This window comes from Rhinopithecus roxellana, chromosome 15 (assembly GCF_007565055.1).
Source record: "Rhinopithecus roxellana isolate Shanxi Qingling chromosome 15, ASM756505v1, whole genome shotgun sequence".
NCBI lineage: Eukaryota > Metazoa > Chordata > Mammalia > Primates > Cercopithecidae > Rhinopithecus > Rhinopithecus roxellana.
The window spans coordinates 294,470-310,317 of NC_044563.1; the positions used below are offsets into that span (position 1 = coordinate 294,470).

At 56.7% G+C, this 15,848-nt stretch overlaps 2 protein-coding genes across 2 annotated transcripts in view; one reads left to right on the top strand and one right to left on the bottom strand.

The window, feature by feature from the left end:
• The window catches only part of DEAF1 (DEAF1 transcription factor), a 43,229-nt gene extending 37,671 nt beyond the window's left edge, over nt 1-5,558 (bottom strand). The window contains exons 1-2 of the mRNA XM_030918554.1: nt 5,130-5,558; nt 1,357-1,454 (exon numbers count right to left, since the gene is read on the bottom strand). Of these exons, the coding sequence (XP_030774414.1) occupies nt 1,357-1,454; nt 5,130-5,418 (387 nt within the window). The 5' untranslated portion in view covers nt 5,419-5,558. The remainder of the gene's footprint in view (nt 1-1,356; nt 1,455-5,129) is intronic.
• Nucleotides 5,558-14,952, top strand: TMEM80 (transmembrane protein 80). The gene is given in 6 exon segments (XM_010389263.2): nt 5,558-6,171; nt 6,173-6,245; nt 9,723-9,742; nt 10,978-11,071; nt 11,452-11,544; nt 13,758-14,952. Coding segments are annotated over 6 exon segments (651 nt in total). The 5' UTR covers nt 5,558-6,006; the 3' UTR covers nt 13,964-14,952.
• Nucleotides 14,953-15,848: the final 896 nt, after the last annotated feature.

Below are 15,848 nucleotides of genomic sequence, written 5' to 3' on the forward strand. Positions count from 1 at the left end.
AGCACATTGGGAGGCCGAGGTGGTAGCTACCTGAGGTCAGGAGTTTGAGACGACCTGGACAACATGGCGAACCCAGGAGGTGGAGGTTGCAGTGAGCTGAGATCACTCCACTGCACTCCAGTCTGGGCAACAGAGCAAGACTCTGTCAAAAAGGAAGGAAGGAAGGAATGGAGGGAGGGAAGGGAGGGAGGGAGGGAAGGAAGTTTCCAAGTTTCTTATGTTTTTACTGAAGTCCTTCACAAGTTTTCTGTTTGCTGCCATTCTAACAATAACTCTGATTTCTGGCCGGGTGTGGTGGCTCACGCCAGCAATTTGGGAGGCCAAGGCGGGCAGATCACCTAAGGTCAGGAGTTTGAGGCCAGCCTGGACAACATGGTGACCTATCTTTACTAAAATTACAAAACTTAGCTTGGCATGGTGGCACACACCTATAATCCCAGCTCCTCAGGAGGCTGAGGCACAAGAATGGCTTGAACCCAGGAGGCAGAGGTTGCAATGAGCCGAGATCGCACTACCGCACTCCAGGCTAGGTGACAGAGCAAGACTCCGTCTCAAAAACAAAACAAACAAACAACCACTCTGCTTTCAGGTATATGAGGATGATGTCCCAGGTGCGTGACCAAGGCTGAAAAGACTACAAGTAACAGGTGCCAGTGGTCCCAGGGAAAACCCCTTTCTGGAGACTGGACCCACCCCGGCATCTGCCACTTGGAAACAAGGTTGCCTGTCCTGGTTGACCCAATGTCCCCAGGTCGCCGAAGGCCCCACATACAAAACATAAAACAAGCTGATACAACATGATCACGAAAGGGCTCTGAAGGTGGCAGAGACACTATCTGAAACATAATTGGCTTTCAGCAGTTTCCTAAGCAGAGGGCAGTCAGGCGTGCAGAATGAAGGAGGGTGGGAGACTGCGCCATAAACGCTATGAGAACAGGATATGGGGGAGGGAAACGCCCCGCTTCTTTTAGCTGGCCCTGCAGCTACAGGAGCAAGGAGCGCAGGCAGCGCCGGGCCTCGGGCAGAGGCTGAACTGTGGGCGGACGGCAGCTGGGCTGGGTCAGGAGCTGGGAGTCCCCACCCGATGCAGGCCACCAGCCCATCTGATGAGGTGTGACTCTTCACCCCACCTTGTGAGGCAGCTTCTGCCTCAGCTCTAAGTTCTCCCACCCCAGCACAGCCTAAAGGCTTCTGAGAGCAGAGCGAGCCAGTGCCTCCCTCCCCAGCTCACAGAGCAGACACGCACCATGGGCTGAACCCCAGGAGAGCCTCAGGGAAGCCCAAGGCCCCCAGCGTGGCACCACTCACACTGGGCTATGCCCCTCAGAGCAGCTTACGCCCTTCAGAGCAGCTTACCAGAACATGTCCTGAGATGGACGCCGCGTTGGCCACAGACGTGGTGAAGACATTGTCTGCAGCAGCCCCCACGTTGGCCACTGTCACTGTGGTCACCTCTGCAACAGAAGGAGCCTCATTTAAGAAGCAACGAGAGCCAGAACGGACAAAGTGAGCAGCCTCACTCAGGCGCTTCAAAGACAGTGACTCCCCCTGGGGTATGTGCACTTGTAACCTGGAAGATCTTGACACTCGCATGAACGGCGCTCGACCTTTATTTCTATTCCACAGTCTAAGTCACTCGGCTCTTCCAGGAAAGAGAGAAGAAATCTATTCTTCCCCAGTAATGCCTTTTATGTGCAGTAAAAAGTGCACACAACAAACCCACCCGTCCCTATGCCCCAGCCAGCCCCAACTCTACCAAATCACCACTGGGACTCTATCTCCCTCTGCGGCACGGCTGTGTCCTGCCAGTCAGGTGTGCCCTGCGCCTACAACGAGCTCTCGGCCTCCCCACAGGTGAGGACACTCCTGGACCCACTCTTGCAGCTCCATTCCTGCCTCTCCTCCACCACAGGGGTCAGGCCACCACCGTCAGGTGACCTCAGCCCCATGCTCACCGCCATTGCCCTTGGTCTCTGACCACTTCCTCCTAAAAAGTACATCTGCCGGGCGCGGTGGCTCAAGCCTGTAATCCCAGCAGTTTGGGAGGCCGAGACGGGCAGATCACGAGGTCAGGAGATCGAGACCATCCTGGCTAACACGGTGAAACCCCATCTCTACTAAAAAATACAAAAAACTAGCCGGGTGAGGTGGCGGGCGCCTGTAGTCCCAGCTACTCGGGAGGCTGAGGCAGGAGAATGGCATAAACCTGGGAGGCGGAGCTTGCAGTGAGCTGAGATCCGGCCACTGCACTCCAGCCTGGGCGACAGAGTGAAACTCCGTCTCAAAAAAAAAAAAAAAAAAAAAAAAAAAGTACATCTAACCTGCCTGTGCCACTTGGTGCCACCCCACCGCACCCCCTACAACATGGAACTCGGCCCCCTGGCATGCAGACAGGCCCTCTGGCAGCGTCTGCACACAGGACAAGTACCACAGAGGTCAGCTACACCCCACCTCCTGCCCCTGTCATCCCAGATAGGTCCTGCAGCTCCAGCCTCTGCGTGTTGCAGTGTTTCTAGAGAAACACTTTCTGCCACCAACACCCCCACACTCTCCTCTCTGCCTCTGCGAAGGCTTCCTGTGATGCTCCTAGGCCAAGCAAGTGGCTCTTCTGTCACCGAGTTCTAGAATGTCCTGTGCCCAGGGCAATCTCTGGCACACAGCAGATGCTTAAAAGATACTGGTTGAGGCCGGGCGCGGTGGCTCACGCCTGTAATCTCAGCACTTTGGGAGGCTGAGGCGGGCGGATCACGAGGTCAGGAGATCGAGACCATCCTGGCTAACACGGTGAAACCCCGTCTCTACTAAAAATACAAAAAATCAGCCAGGCGTGGTGGCAGGCGCCTGTAGTCCCAGCTACTTGGGAGGCTGAGGCAGGAGAATGGCGTGAATCCAGGAGGTGGAGCTTGCAGTGAGCCGAGATAGCACCACTGCACTCCAGCCTGGGCGACAAAGTGAGACTCCATCTCAAGAAAAAAAAAAAAAAAAAAAAAAAAGATACTGGTTGAATGCGTCCTGACCATACCATTAACCCAGCACTCACCAAACTGCCCTAAAAAATGCCTGTTTGCAGTCAAGCGCGGTGGCTCACGCCTGTAATCCCAGTACTTTGGGAAGCAGAGGCGGGCGGATCAACTGAGGTCGGGAGTTCGAGACCAGCCTGACCAACATAGAGAAACCCCCCATCTCTACCAAAAATACAAAATTAGCTGGGCATGGTGGCGCATGCCTGTAATCCCAGCTACTCGGGAGGCTGAGGCAGGAGAATCGCTTGAGTCCGGGAGGAGGAGGTTGCAGTGAGCCAAGATCCCGCCACTGCGCTCTAGCTTGGGCAACAAGAAGGAAACTCCGTGTCAAAAAAAAAAAAAAAGCCTGTTTGCTGTCCTTCTCCACGACCAGATCACACCAGGTGCCGGGCTCACTCATCCTCGCCTCTCAGCACCACAATCCCCAGCAGGCGGCGTGGGGCCACAGTGAGAGCTGAACGCCAGGCCCGCCGCAGCCCTGGGAGCATCCGCCCAAAGCCTCCTCAGGCGGCAGCGTGTCCTGCTGAGTTACTTAAACCTGGAAACCACTTGACTTCAGCTTTTACCACATAAAAAGACAACTACCATATTTTTCAGAAGAAAACATACGTCAACATATTTCTCTGACATCACGATGAACAGCATCACTTTTCTTTTATGCATTCAGAAAAATACGTGCAAAAATGACAAAAACCTGAAGTCAACCTCATGGCTCCAAATCCCAATGTCAAACCAGAGTTTAGCCACGAAAGCCAACCCGAGAGTCACAAAGCTTTCCCTCCCTTTTTCTTCTTAAGCAACCAAACAAGCAGCAGTGACCCCCTTGCCTTTGAGGGCCATTCAGTTGACCAAGGGCAGCCCAGACGCTGCTGGGACAGCCCCCAGGCCAAAGACGCACCCAGAGCACATGCAATGCCCTGACATACCTGGGACACCAGGACTGGGGTCCAGTTCCTAAACCCGCAAAGCTCCTTAGGAGAAAAGTGCCTCACAACGCAACAAGGAGCTCCTCCAAGGGTCTGAACACTGAGCTGCGAGTCCCTGGGGGACACTCGGGAGCTCCAATGGGGAAGAGTGCAGTGCGTTGGGAAGCTAGTGGGCAGGGAAGTCTATGCCCCACTGACACGAGGGCGGGACACAGGAGGTGCTGGATGGCAACAGCCCCGTAGGGCATCTGTGAGCTCTGCCCCGGGCTCCCAGTGTTTTGGAGCCTGAGGAGGCTGCTCTGTGTGGCAAGAAACTATGAGCAGCTTACAGAAAAATATGGGCTGGCAAGCCACGGCAGCCTCCCCAAAGGGAGCCTGACAGGAAGGGGGCAGAAGGAGCAGGTCCTTAGGGAAAAAGGCAAGAGGAAGAGGGAGGACTGGGATAGGAGCCTGCACAGGTAACTCCACGGTCCCCCTGGGTCACCACACAGCCACGCTGACCTCTGGCATCATGGCCTCCAGCAGGCTGCCCACCCCTGGCTCCTCAGTGCTCAGGTCATACTTGAACTGGCCCTCAGGACGTGGGGGGGTTCCTGGTGACCACAGATGCCCACCCACCCCCAGGCTTCTCCAGGACAGGTGGGTGGGGGGAGCCAGGATGAAGGCAGGGCAGGGGCAGGGCTGCACAGGGGAACCAGTAGGAGGCAGGGCTGCCACAAAGAAAAGGGAGGTGGGGCCGGTGTGTGCCGCGCAGGGCCAGGCCAGGTGAGGCTGGGTGGGTCACCAGGGGCAGGTGTGCGGGGCAGGTGGGGCAGGCTGGTCACCTGGGGCAGGTATGTGGATCAGGTGTGCGGGGCAGGTAGGCCAGGCTGATCACGTGGGGGCAGGTGGGGCAGGCTGGAAACGTGGAAGAGGTGTGCGGGGCAGGTGTCTGTGGCAGGTGGGGCAGGCTGGTCACCTGGAGCAGGTATGTGGGGCAGGTGGGAGGGGCTGGTGGGGCATTGTGGTCATGTGGGGCAGGTGTGAGAGGTGTGCGGGGCGGGTGGGGTGGGCTGGTCACGTGGAGCAGGTGTGAGGAGCAGGTGTGGCGGGCTGGTCACGTGGGGCAGTTGTGCGGGGCAGGTGTGCGGGGTAGGCGCGCTGGAACCGGACGAGGCGAGAGGCCGGTGGGCGCACTTGCCTGCGAAGGCTGCGGCAGCAGCGGTCTCATCGGGGCCGGGCAGGGCCTCGGCGCCCATGTCCATGTGCCCGGGCTCCGCCGCCATCACCGCCACTGCCGTGACCCGCGGAGTCTCCCGCTCCGCCTCCGAGTCTGCGTCCTCCTCCGAGTCCTCGTCCCTGCTCAGCACCGGCTCCTCCGCCTCGCCTCCCGCCGCGGCCGCGGCCGCCGCCGCCACAGCGGCCGCGGCCGCCACCGCTGCCGCTTCAGCCAGGCCCAGCTGCTTTGCCGCCGAGTCCGAGTCCTCCATCCGGACTCCGCCGAGCCTTCCCGAAGGCGCCGTCCGGGGCCGCCCGAAGCACCGGTCGCTGAGCCCGAAGCGGGGCCCGAAGAGGACGCCCGAGCTGGGCCGAGGCCGCCCGAAGCCGCCGCCCGAAGCCGCCGCCCGAAGCCGCCGCCCGAACAGGGACCGAAAAGGCAGCCAGCTGCCGAGCAGACCCGAGCCGAGTCTGCCCGTAGAGCGGAGCCGAGGCGAACCGAGGCTGCCCGAATAAGAGCCGAACCTGCACGAAGCCGCCGAGCCGAGACCGAGTCCTGAACCGAGGTGGGTCGAAGCTCCCCGAAGTGGGAAGCCGAGTCAGTCCGAATAGGTCCGAGTCTGCACGAGGGCTTCCGAGAGACTGAGCCCCGGCTCTCCTCACTGCCTAACAGGCTGAGACGGCTGTTGTCCCCGGCCGACAGGGCTGGACGGCTCTAGGCAGATTCTCGCCGGCGCCCGGCGCAATTCTGCCTCTCAGAGACAGAGCTTAGTGCCGCGGGTTTCGCCCCTTCCCGCTGCCGGCGGGAGCCGAGTCAGCCCGAGGCCGAGCCGAGACGAGCCGAATGTCCCCGAGCCCGAATGCTCCCGAACCTCGGTTCTCCGCCTCCTCCCTTCCGAAAGTGCCCGAGCGGTGCCGGACGGACTAATCGAGCCTCGGCCGTGGCTCGGACGTCCGCTCCCGAAACGCGGCGCGGTCGGGCCCCTTCGTCAGGAGACGCGAAAATGGCCGAAGGAGCGCGAGCAGCGCGGGCCGAGAGGCTGCCGGGATCGCGACAGACCGGCGGGCGGGGCGGGTAAGATGGCGGCCGCGCGGCGAGGTGAGCTCGGGCGGGTGGGGGCTTCCGGGCTAGCCGCGGCGGGCGCGGCGTTTCCCTGTGGTACAATCCGGTTTCCGTCTTCGGTGCGCACACGGGGCTGTGCTACCATCTCTACGCGAGCGAGACAGCTCCGTCACCCCATCGAGAAGCGCGGCCTGGCCTGGGTGGCGGGCGTCCTGCGCCCCGAGGAGCTCGCCCGCGCGCGGGCGCCTGGGCCCGGGCAGGGTGGGTGCGGAGCGGCTTTGGAGCGGCTCTCGGGGACCCGGTCCCCGACAGCTCTTGTCCCGCGCGTGGCTTTTGTGAAGACACGTGGGCAGGATGGGCGCGGGGTTTCGGTAGCCTTGGAACCTTCGCCAAAGAAACCGCGGGTGCCCCTGCCGCCGCCGTCCTGCGTGAGAGACTCGCCTCCGAGGGGAGGAAGGGACAGACCGAAGCAGTCAATCGGCCGTCCTGCAGCGGGGCCGCTTTCTGCTGTCTGCGGGTGCAGCCAGAGCTCTCAAACGCGGGCGCTGAAGTGCCAGACCTTCGAGCGCGTTCTCTGGAAATTAGGTGCTTTGTTTTAAAGGAATAACGAATGGCCGTTCCATAGGCAGGGCAGCCTCTAGTAATCAGGTTTGTGTATTTTCATTAGGTTAAAAATTAAGTTTAGGTTGGGCGCAGTGGCTCACGCCTGTAAGCCTGGCACTTTGGGAAGCCGAGGCTGCAGGATCATTTGAGACCAGCCTGGGCAACATAGCAAGATACTCTCTCTACAAAAAAATTGTAAACATCAGCCGGTCGTGGTGGCGCACCCCTGTGGACCAAGCTACTTTGGAGGCTGAGGCTGGCTGATCGCTTGAACCCAGGAGGTGGAGGCTACAGTGAGTCGTGATGGCGCCACTGCACCCCAGCCTGGGCGACAGAGCGAGACCCCCCACTCTACAAAAAAAAAAAATTAAAAATTAGCCCGGGGAGCCTGTGGTCCCAGCTACGTGGGAGACTGAAGCTGGTGCATCACTTGAGCTCAAGAGATTGAGACTGCAGTGAGCTGTGATCACATCACTGCACTCCAGCCTGGGCAACAGTGCGAGACCCCCTTCTACAAAAAAAAAAAATTAAAAATTACCCCGGGGAAGGCCGGGCGCAGTGGCTCATGCCTGTAATCCCAGCACTTCGGGAGGCCAAGCAGGGCAGATCACCTGAGGTCAGGAGTTCGAGACCAGCCTGACCAACATGGAGAAACCCCGTCTCTACTAAAAATACAAAATTAGCCTGGTGTGGTGGTGCATGCCTGTAATCCTAGCTACATGAGAGTCTGAGGCAGGAGAAGTCACTCAAACCCAGGGAGGCAGAGGTTGCAGTGGGACAAGATCGCACCATTGCACTCCAGCCTGGGCAAGGAGCGAAACTCTGTCTCAAAAAAAAAAAAAAATTACCCCAGGGAGCCTGTGGTCACAGTTGCGTGGGAGGCTGAGGCTGGCAGATCACTTAACCCCAGGAGGTTGAGGCTGCAATGAGCTGTGATCACGCCACTGCACTCCAGCCTGGGCAATAGAGCAAAACCCTGTCTCTAAAAAAATTAAGTGTATACCAGAGCAAGATCTCGTAACACACCTTGTCCGTTACATCAGGGAAAACATTTGTTCTCTTTTACTTCCATGTTTAACTTCGCCTGACACAGCTATTCATAGCCACATTGTGATTACAGTAAGTCACTGACCAAAAATGTCCTGAAAGCCAGGGCTACGTTCAGTCAGAATGAGCTCCTGCAGGTCTAGAATTGTTAGAACAGCCGCCCTGTAACAGCTGGTTATAGCCGCCCTTCATATTAATTATTTAAATGTTACATCACTTAAGACTTTTATACAGTTTCCCCCAAATGCCACAACTTCAATCTGTAGCAATGAGCAACTAGCAGACACATTGGAAGTGTTTAAGAAGCCAACCTCTAAGAAAAGGAACAGAAGGAACAAAAACCCCAATTAATGCGAAATCATCCCAGATAATGACAGGTATTTAGGTAGCCTGGTTTAGCTAGGGCCTGGAAAAGAACAGATCGGGTTTAAAGAGTGGTCTGCCGGTAACACGATGCAACGCGGTTTGCCGTGCACTTGGCTTCCTGCTTCCAGCCTGTGGCGCCTCTTTCAGGAGCCCAGTTCTGAGTCTCTGATGCCGATGTCCTATATTTACCGACTCAAGACGCTTGCCCATGTGAGAGTCCACAAACTCTGGCACAGAAGGCCCCAGATCTGCTCAAGAAGCTGTGGGATCAGCCACAAAATCTCACTAACGCCAGGTTTCTGTCCTGCCCTCCCTGGCATTGAAGTGGAAATGGAACAGAGAGGCTGTGTTCAGGTTGCTGTCCTGCCTGCCGCCCAGCAGTGCAGCTTGAGCCTCCTTTTATGAGAGGTTTCCGCCCAATTCTAGATCTATATTGATGCGTTTACACATGTAGAGACGTGCACATATCACATGTGCAACTAGCGTGAGCCCTTTTCAGACAATTAGTCCGACCCAGGTCACCGTGGATCCAGGATGAGTCAGGGGAGTCTTCATATGCAAAACCTCAGAATCGAAAATGCGGAAAGAGGCTCCATTCACTCCTCAGGCTTCCTGTCATCTCAGGTCGGGGTGGGAGAAGGCCTAAGAGGTTGCATGATAAAAAGATTGGACTGCTGCATTGCTAGTTTTGAAAATTCTTATTTTTGGAGGGATGTTTGGGGATAAAATTCCAAAGGAAAGCAAATGTCTCTTATAAATTATGAAAAAAGTTTTGTTACAACCTAAGTCAGAAAAGATTTTCTTTTTTTTTTTTTGAGACAGAATCTCGCTCAGTCGCCCAGGCTGGAGTGCAGTGGCCGGATCTCAGCTCACTGCAAGCTCCGCCTCCTGGGTTCACGCCATTCTCCTGCCTCAGCCTCCCGAGTAGCTGGGACTGCAGGCGCCTGCCAACATGCCCAGCTAATTTTTTTGTATTTTTAGTAGAGACAGGGTTTCACCGTGTTAGCCAGGATGGTCTTGATCTCCTGACCTCATGATCCGCCCGCCTCGGCCTCCCAAAGTGCTGGGATTACAGGCGTGAGCCACCGCGCCCGGCCGAAAAGGTTTTCATTAGTCATATATGTGTGGCAAATACAGAGAAGCCACAGACAACGAGGGGAGCTGCGGTTTGGGTAGGCTCAGGGTGCTGCTTTCCCTGAGGGCCAGCTGGGTTTGGCCCAGGGTGAAGTGGAGCATTCACTTCCCACCACGGTTCCTCCCGTACTCGCTGTCTCCAGCCTCAGGTTCTGAAAGGCAGAGACTCCTAGCCTCGTTGAAGGATGGCTAGAGAGCCACGGGAGATACCTAGGGGCAGGCCCACGGTATATGTTTACTGCTTTCTACAAATATGAGATCTAAAGAGAATAAAGCAGGGGTGGTTCCTATCAGTGTGGAGCGAGCCCCAGGAAAGCCTCCTGGTGGCTGTCGGGCCTTGCTCACGGCCCCTTTCTCTTTCAGGGAGAGGCTTCTCCACAGTGGTATCCTGCTGCGTGCCCCTCCAGGACAGCACCCAGAGGCCCGAATTGCTGCCACGCAGAGAGCGCTCGGCCTCACCCCACGTTTTCCTTAAGTTCTGTCTAGTAATTCCACTTTGGAGAGGAGGGTGTTGCTTGACAGATTTAGAGAGTTGATGTAACTTCCTTGGATCAGTTGTGTTGGCTCCATCCCCTACCTGCTCAGCCCTGCACAAAGTGGCTAAGCACGCCAGACTGCCCGGCTCCGAAGAGGATGGCCACCTGCCTCTGTCCCGGCCAGTCGTGGCAGGAAGATGGAAATTCCTCACTTTGAATGTCCCTAGATTCATTTTATTTTTGTTTGTTTATTTTATTTGAAGGACGGAGCCTTGCTCTCACCCTGGCTGGAGTGTGGCAATCACAGCTCACTGCAGCCTCAGCCTCCTGAAGCTCTGGCATCACAGGCGTGAGTCACTGTGCCTGGCCCCATAGACTCATGTTAGCATAAACAAATAGGAAATGTACACAGCTCAGGAAATGGCTAATAGATACTTAAGTCCCCCCAAACAGAAATATATTTCCTCTGAAGAGCGCAGTGGCTCATGCCTGTAATCCCAACACTTTGGAAGGCTGAGGCGGGCAGATCACTTGAGGCCAGGAGTTTGAGACCAGCCTGGCCAACATGGTGAAATTCTGTCCCTACTAAAAATACAAAAAATTAGCTGGGTGTGGTGGTATACGCCTGTAATCCCAGCTACCCAGGAGGCTGAGGCAGAAGAATCACTTAAACCCAGGAGGCGGAGGTTGCAGTGGGCCAAGATTGTGCCACGGCACTCCAGTCTGGGCAACAGAGCAAGACTCTATCTCAAAAACAAAAAAAAAAAAGAAAATGACAAAGTTATTTTTTCTCTCTAACTCATAACTGGGGCCAGAGTCAGGGTGACATCACTGGGAGTGCCAGTGTGTGGAGGCTGTCCCCTGACCAGTCCACAGTCACCAAGGGCAGGGGCTGCGGTGCACAGACTGCATTGTTCTGGCGTGGAGGGGGGTCCCACAAAGGCCTTGCCAGCTCATGGGACCCCACTGGCAGCCAGCACAGTGGCAGAAGCCTCCGATGGGCAGTGAGCCGTTGCCAGGACCCTGTGGTCCCGTGGTGTCTGTGGCCACCAAACAGATGACAGAACCAGCCCCTCTTGTTCAGCCGCCTGGGAGGCTGCTCCCAGGCCCATTGAGCTTGAGGATTCTTAACCACTCACCAGCTCTCTTCAGTTCCCCTTCAAATGCTGTTTTGTCTCAGCGGAACGTACTACACCCTGTATTTCCTCGCCACGCTCCTGATGATCACATATAAAAGTAAGTCAGGCCGGGCGCGGCGGCTCACGTCTGGAATCCCAACACTTTGGGAGGCCGAGGCGGGCGGATCACTTGAGGTCAGGAGTTCGAAACCAACCTGGCCAACATGGGGAAACCCCATCTCTACTAAAAACACAAAAAGTAGCCGGGCTTGGTGGTGGGCGCCTGTAGTCCCAGCTACTCAGTAGGCTGAGGTGAGAGGATTGCTTGAACCCACAAGGCAGAGGTTGCAGTGAGCTGAGATGGCGCCATTGCACTCCATCCTGGGTGACAGAGCAAGACCCTGTCTCAAAAAAAAAAGGAAAAGGAAAAGGCAAGCTGAGGTGGCTGCTGCTGCTGTGCCAGGTAACTTGTGTTCCGTCTGCACCTCTGCTCTCCAGGTCAGGTATTCAGCTGTCCTCACCACTACCTGGTCCTTGATCTTGCTCTGCTGTTTCTGATGGGGATTCTGGAAGCGGTGCGGTTATACCTGGGTGAGTGGACGTTAGCACCGTGAAGAACCTGTCCTAAGAGTTGCTATCTGTTAGCACAGCCTTTCAATAGTGATTATTTTATAGTATGGTTCTCGGAGACGTTTTTTATCCAAACTGCTTACCCAGTTGCTTTGCAGGCTCACCTTACAGTGTCATTAAGTATTAATTGAGAAGTTTTGTCCCAGAGACAGACAACGCTGGGGGCATCGTTGGGAGAGACTGTGTTTGGAAGTGTGTCTTGTAGAAGTCACTGGTTAATGGCACTGAGATCAGAAGCCCAGCCCACCACCACATCCGGAGCTCTGGAATATTCACCAGCACCCCCTTCCCCTTGGCCTTAGCTGTCGGAGGAGAGAGCCCTGGAGAGTTCTGCCAGGTCCCAAAAGGCAGCAGAGTCTAGAGGGGTGGGAGCCCCCAGCCTCCCGAGTCCAGCTCTAGGGATCCCCAAGTCTGCAACCCCTTCAAGTGACCTACTTTTTTTGAGAGGTCTCACTCAGTTGTGCAGGCTGGAGTGCAGTGGTGCAATCACAGCTCACTGCATCCTTGACCACCTGGGCTCGAGCAATCCCCCTGCCTCAGCCCTCCCCCTCTTCCCAAGTACCTGGGACTATAGGCACCCCCCACCATGCCTGGCTAATTTTTTTTTTTTTTTGTAGAGACAAGGAGACAGGGTTTCTTTTTTTTTTTTTTTGAGATAGAGTCTCACTCTGTCGCCCAGGCTGGAGTGCAGTGACGCAAACTCGGCTCACTGCAAGCTCCACCTCCCAGGTTGACAGCAGTCTCCTGTCTCAGCCTCCTGAGTAGCTGGGACTACAGGCGCCCGCCACCACGCCCGGCTAATTTTTTGTATGTTTAGTAGAGACAGGGTTTCACCATGTTAGCCAGGATGGTCTCAATCTCCTGACCTAGTTGTCTGCCCGCCTCGGCCTCCCAAAGTGCTGGGATTACAGGTGTGAGCCACCGCTCCCTGCTGGAGACAAGGTTTCACTATGTTGCCCTGGCTGGTCTTGAACTCCTGGGCTCAAGCAGTCTGCCCACCTTGGCCTTCCAAAGTGCCTGACCTCACTCCCCTTTTTTTAACCACAGTTTGTTCAAGGATATATTCTTGTACAAGATTCAAGGGGTGCAGAAGTAAAACATGGAAATTTGCCCTCCCCAGAGCTCACCTCTGTGGCCAGTGGGGTGCAGGCTTCCAGCCGTCTGCGTGCTCATGGTCATAACACGTGCACCTAAACACATGTGTATGTGAAACATTGCTCTACCGTGGGGAACGCAGTGGGCACTTCCAGGGCGCTTTGCGCTTGCCAGGCTGGAATCTTGGACCCCTCTTGTTCACAAACAGATACATCTCTGATGCTGGATGTCCAGTGAGGAACCGAGGCTGCAGAGAAGGGTGTCCCCCACCCTTCCTCTTGTTATCAGGCCTCAGACACACTAGGAGGATGGAGGCGAGTTCTCTCAGTTGCCCATTCCACTGAGGGGTGCCCGGCCGTCAGTGTCTTGTCTGCACTTACAGATGGTCCTGGAGCCTCTACAGCTTGCCCCCCAGAGTGGGCACTGCTGGGAGGGTGCGAGCGCCACTGCTGCACGGAGGCCCGGTTCTTGGCCGGATCTTCGGGGACCTGGGCCTGCCCCAAGGTGGTGGGGACAGGGTGTTGTCTGGCCCTGCTGGGGGCTGCTAGGCCAACGGGGACCCTCCCCAAGCGTGCCGCACGCTGCAGGGTCTCCAGGCACCTGGGCTCAGCTAGTGACTGACACATTTGTTTGCTAAATACGCAGTTTCGTTTTTAATACGTATTCATGAAATTTTCCAGACCTGGCCTTGGACCAGAGAAAAATATTTTGCGAATTTTTCAAAAAAATCCCTTCAGTTCCACTTGGAATTAGGAAAAGGTGGCAGATGCAGTTGAATCATTTTAGAAACCAAATTCACCCTCGCCCACACAGCCGACCCAGAAGACCCAGAGACAGATCACACTGGTTTTACAGGGGCACTTGCCCCAGGAGGGGCTCATGCCCGTGCTGCACATGCTCTCTGGCTCTCCTGAGTTCTGGGTGGCCATGGGGGCTGTTTCCCTGGAATTCCCCGGGCCCCGGAGGAACATAGGGCAAGGATCTGCTCTGGTCCCAGCAGCCTGCCAGGTACCTGTGGGCGGTGGGCTCTGGGGATCACCATCCACCACCTTCACTCCCCCTTTTGCTCTGTTCTCCAGGTACCAGGGGCAACCTGACAGAGGCTGAGAGGCCGCTGGCCGCCAGCCTGGCCCTCACGGCCGGCACCGCCCTCCTCTCTGCCTACTTCCTGCTTTGGCAGACCCTGGTGTTGTGGGCCGACTGGGCCCTCAGTGCCACACTCCTGGCCCTTCACGGCCTGGAGGCCGTCCTGCAGGTGGTTGCCATTGCAGCCTTCACCAGGTAGCTGCGGGCACCCAGAACACCCCACACTGGGGCCCTCCTCCTGGGCCCGACCAGTCCCCCAGCTGTCACCTCCCCGTTCCTGGACAGGAAGGCACTTTTCCTAGTGCCTGTCCATCGATGGTTTTGGATGGCTCCATCTGTCCTGGCAGGGGTGGAAGCAGGAGCCAGAGCAGAACAAACTGCTGGAGGCCCTGGTGTTGGGAACAGCTGCAGGGAGGGTAGGGACCACACAGAACTGCCTTCAAGGTGAGTCCTAGGAGCGCATACTCAGCCCTGTCAGTGGGGTCTGGCTTCAGCAGCCAGGCCTCCATGGACCCCCATGGGCCTCCAGGGCTGAGAGGGAGGACAGAGCCCTTCAGAACAGAAGCCTCGTCTCACCGCCTCCCCCATCATCCCCTAGTTCCCTGATGGTCCTAATTTGTGTTCTGAGACCCCAGTTTACTCCGTGGCCAGGCCCCAGCTGTGTTTCCAAGTCCGGCTGGAGAAGCAGGATGGGGTAGGCCTTGTGCTCTGAGTGCCCCCAGCTCTGCCTCACAGGCAGGCAGGCCCCGGGGGCAAGAGTGCACTCTGGGTTCCTAAAGCAATAAATGCAAACAAGCCAACAGCTCTGGTGCTTGAGAATTTCCATCTCAGCCACACTCCTCCCTTTAGGGGCTTCGGAGGAGAGGTCAGGGCTGAGGCCGGGGATGGGACTGCAGGAGAGAGAGCAGCTGCGGGGGCCCACATTCTGAGCCTCCGTCCACTCCAGTTTTAGCGACTTTTGCCTTTTGCACTGAGTGCTAAACAAATTCTAGCTCTGTGATTTTTTTTTCCCATTCCCAGATTTACTGTAAGTTCTCCTTAAAAAGTATCTAAGCTGTTAATAGTAGCTTTCCCTTCATTTGGTTCTATTGTGTGTTTTCTATGTTTGGAATAATCACATCCTAATATCTATAGATATTTTCTCTTCACCGCATTTTGTAAATAAAGAGATGTGTATGCCTCCTTGAATTCTCCTAATTATGGCCACCTCCCCGACCCCATCACCGGTTCTCCCACCCTTCAAGAGAGCACACCCTGCTTGCCAGCTGGTCAATTCCTGGCTGGCCTCGCCCTCGGGCCCTGGCTGCTGGGCGCCTTCCGTTCGGTGGACTCCTGAGGGCAGGAGGCTGCGGGACTGTCCTGGGCCTCCACTGGGGCTCTCTCAGCTAGGGTGGCTGTGGCTGTAGCACCCGGACAGACTTTCCTGCCTGTCTCCGTGGAAGCGATAAGAGCACCCCGTTGTCCTGGGCGGACTTGCTTTGACCTGCATATCACCCCCAGAGGCCACAGTGAGGACCTGCAGGCTGACTTGCAGGACAGCCCTCAGGACCCGCTTCCCACCCCTGCGCCCTTGCAGCAGAACCACACACGCCAGCGCCTGAGCTCCTTGGGCCCCCTCCCTCACCAGCGCCTGCACTCGCAGAGGACCGGCTGGGCGTGCCTGCCATCTGAAGGACTCAGCCCATGAACCATGCAGACCAGGGAAGGGCCTCCTCCCCAAGGCTGGAGACCTGTTACCTTCATGGTTAATGGATCCTGACACCTCCAGTCTCAGTGGGCGCACAGGCAGTGGTCACCTGTTCCACAGGGAACGCCATGGCTGCAGGTGGCCCCGGAGTGGATGGAGCCTGAGAGACCATCCTGTACCGTCTCCTGAGGGTAGGCTCTGCACTCACAATCGTGTTGACAGGCACCCATTCAGGAGTGGAGAGGGACACCCCCCCCGGCTGTGCCCTCCAGCGCCTGTTTCCCACTTGGCCACTCCCAGCTCTGCTTCCAGGAAGGGTGAGGGCAAGGGTGCACCGTGGGGTTGGCGTGTGTGATCCCTGAGCTCTGGGTCAGGGCAAGCTCATGCATGGAGCAGG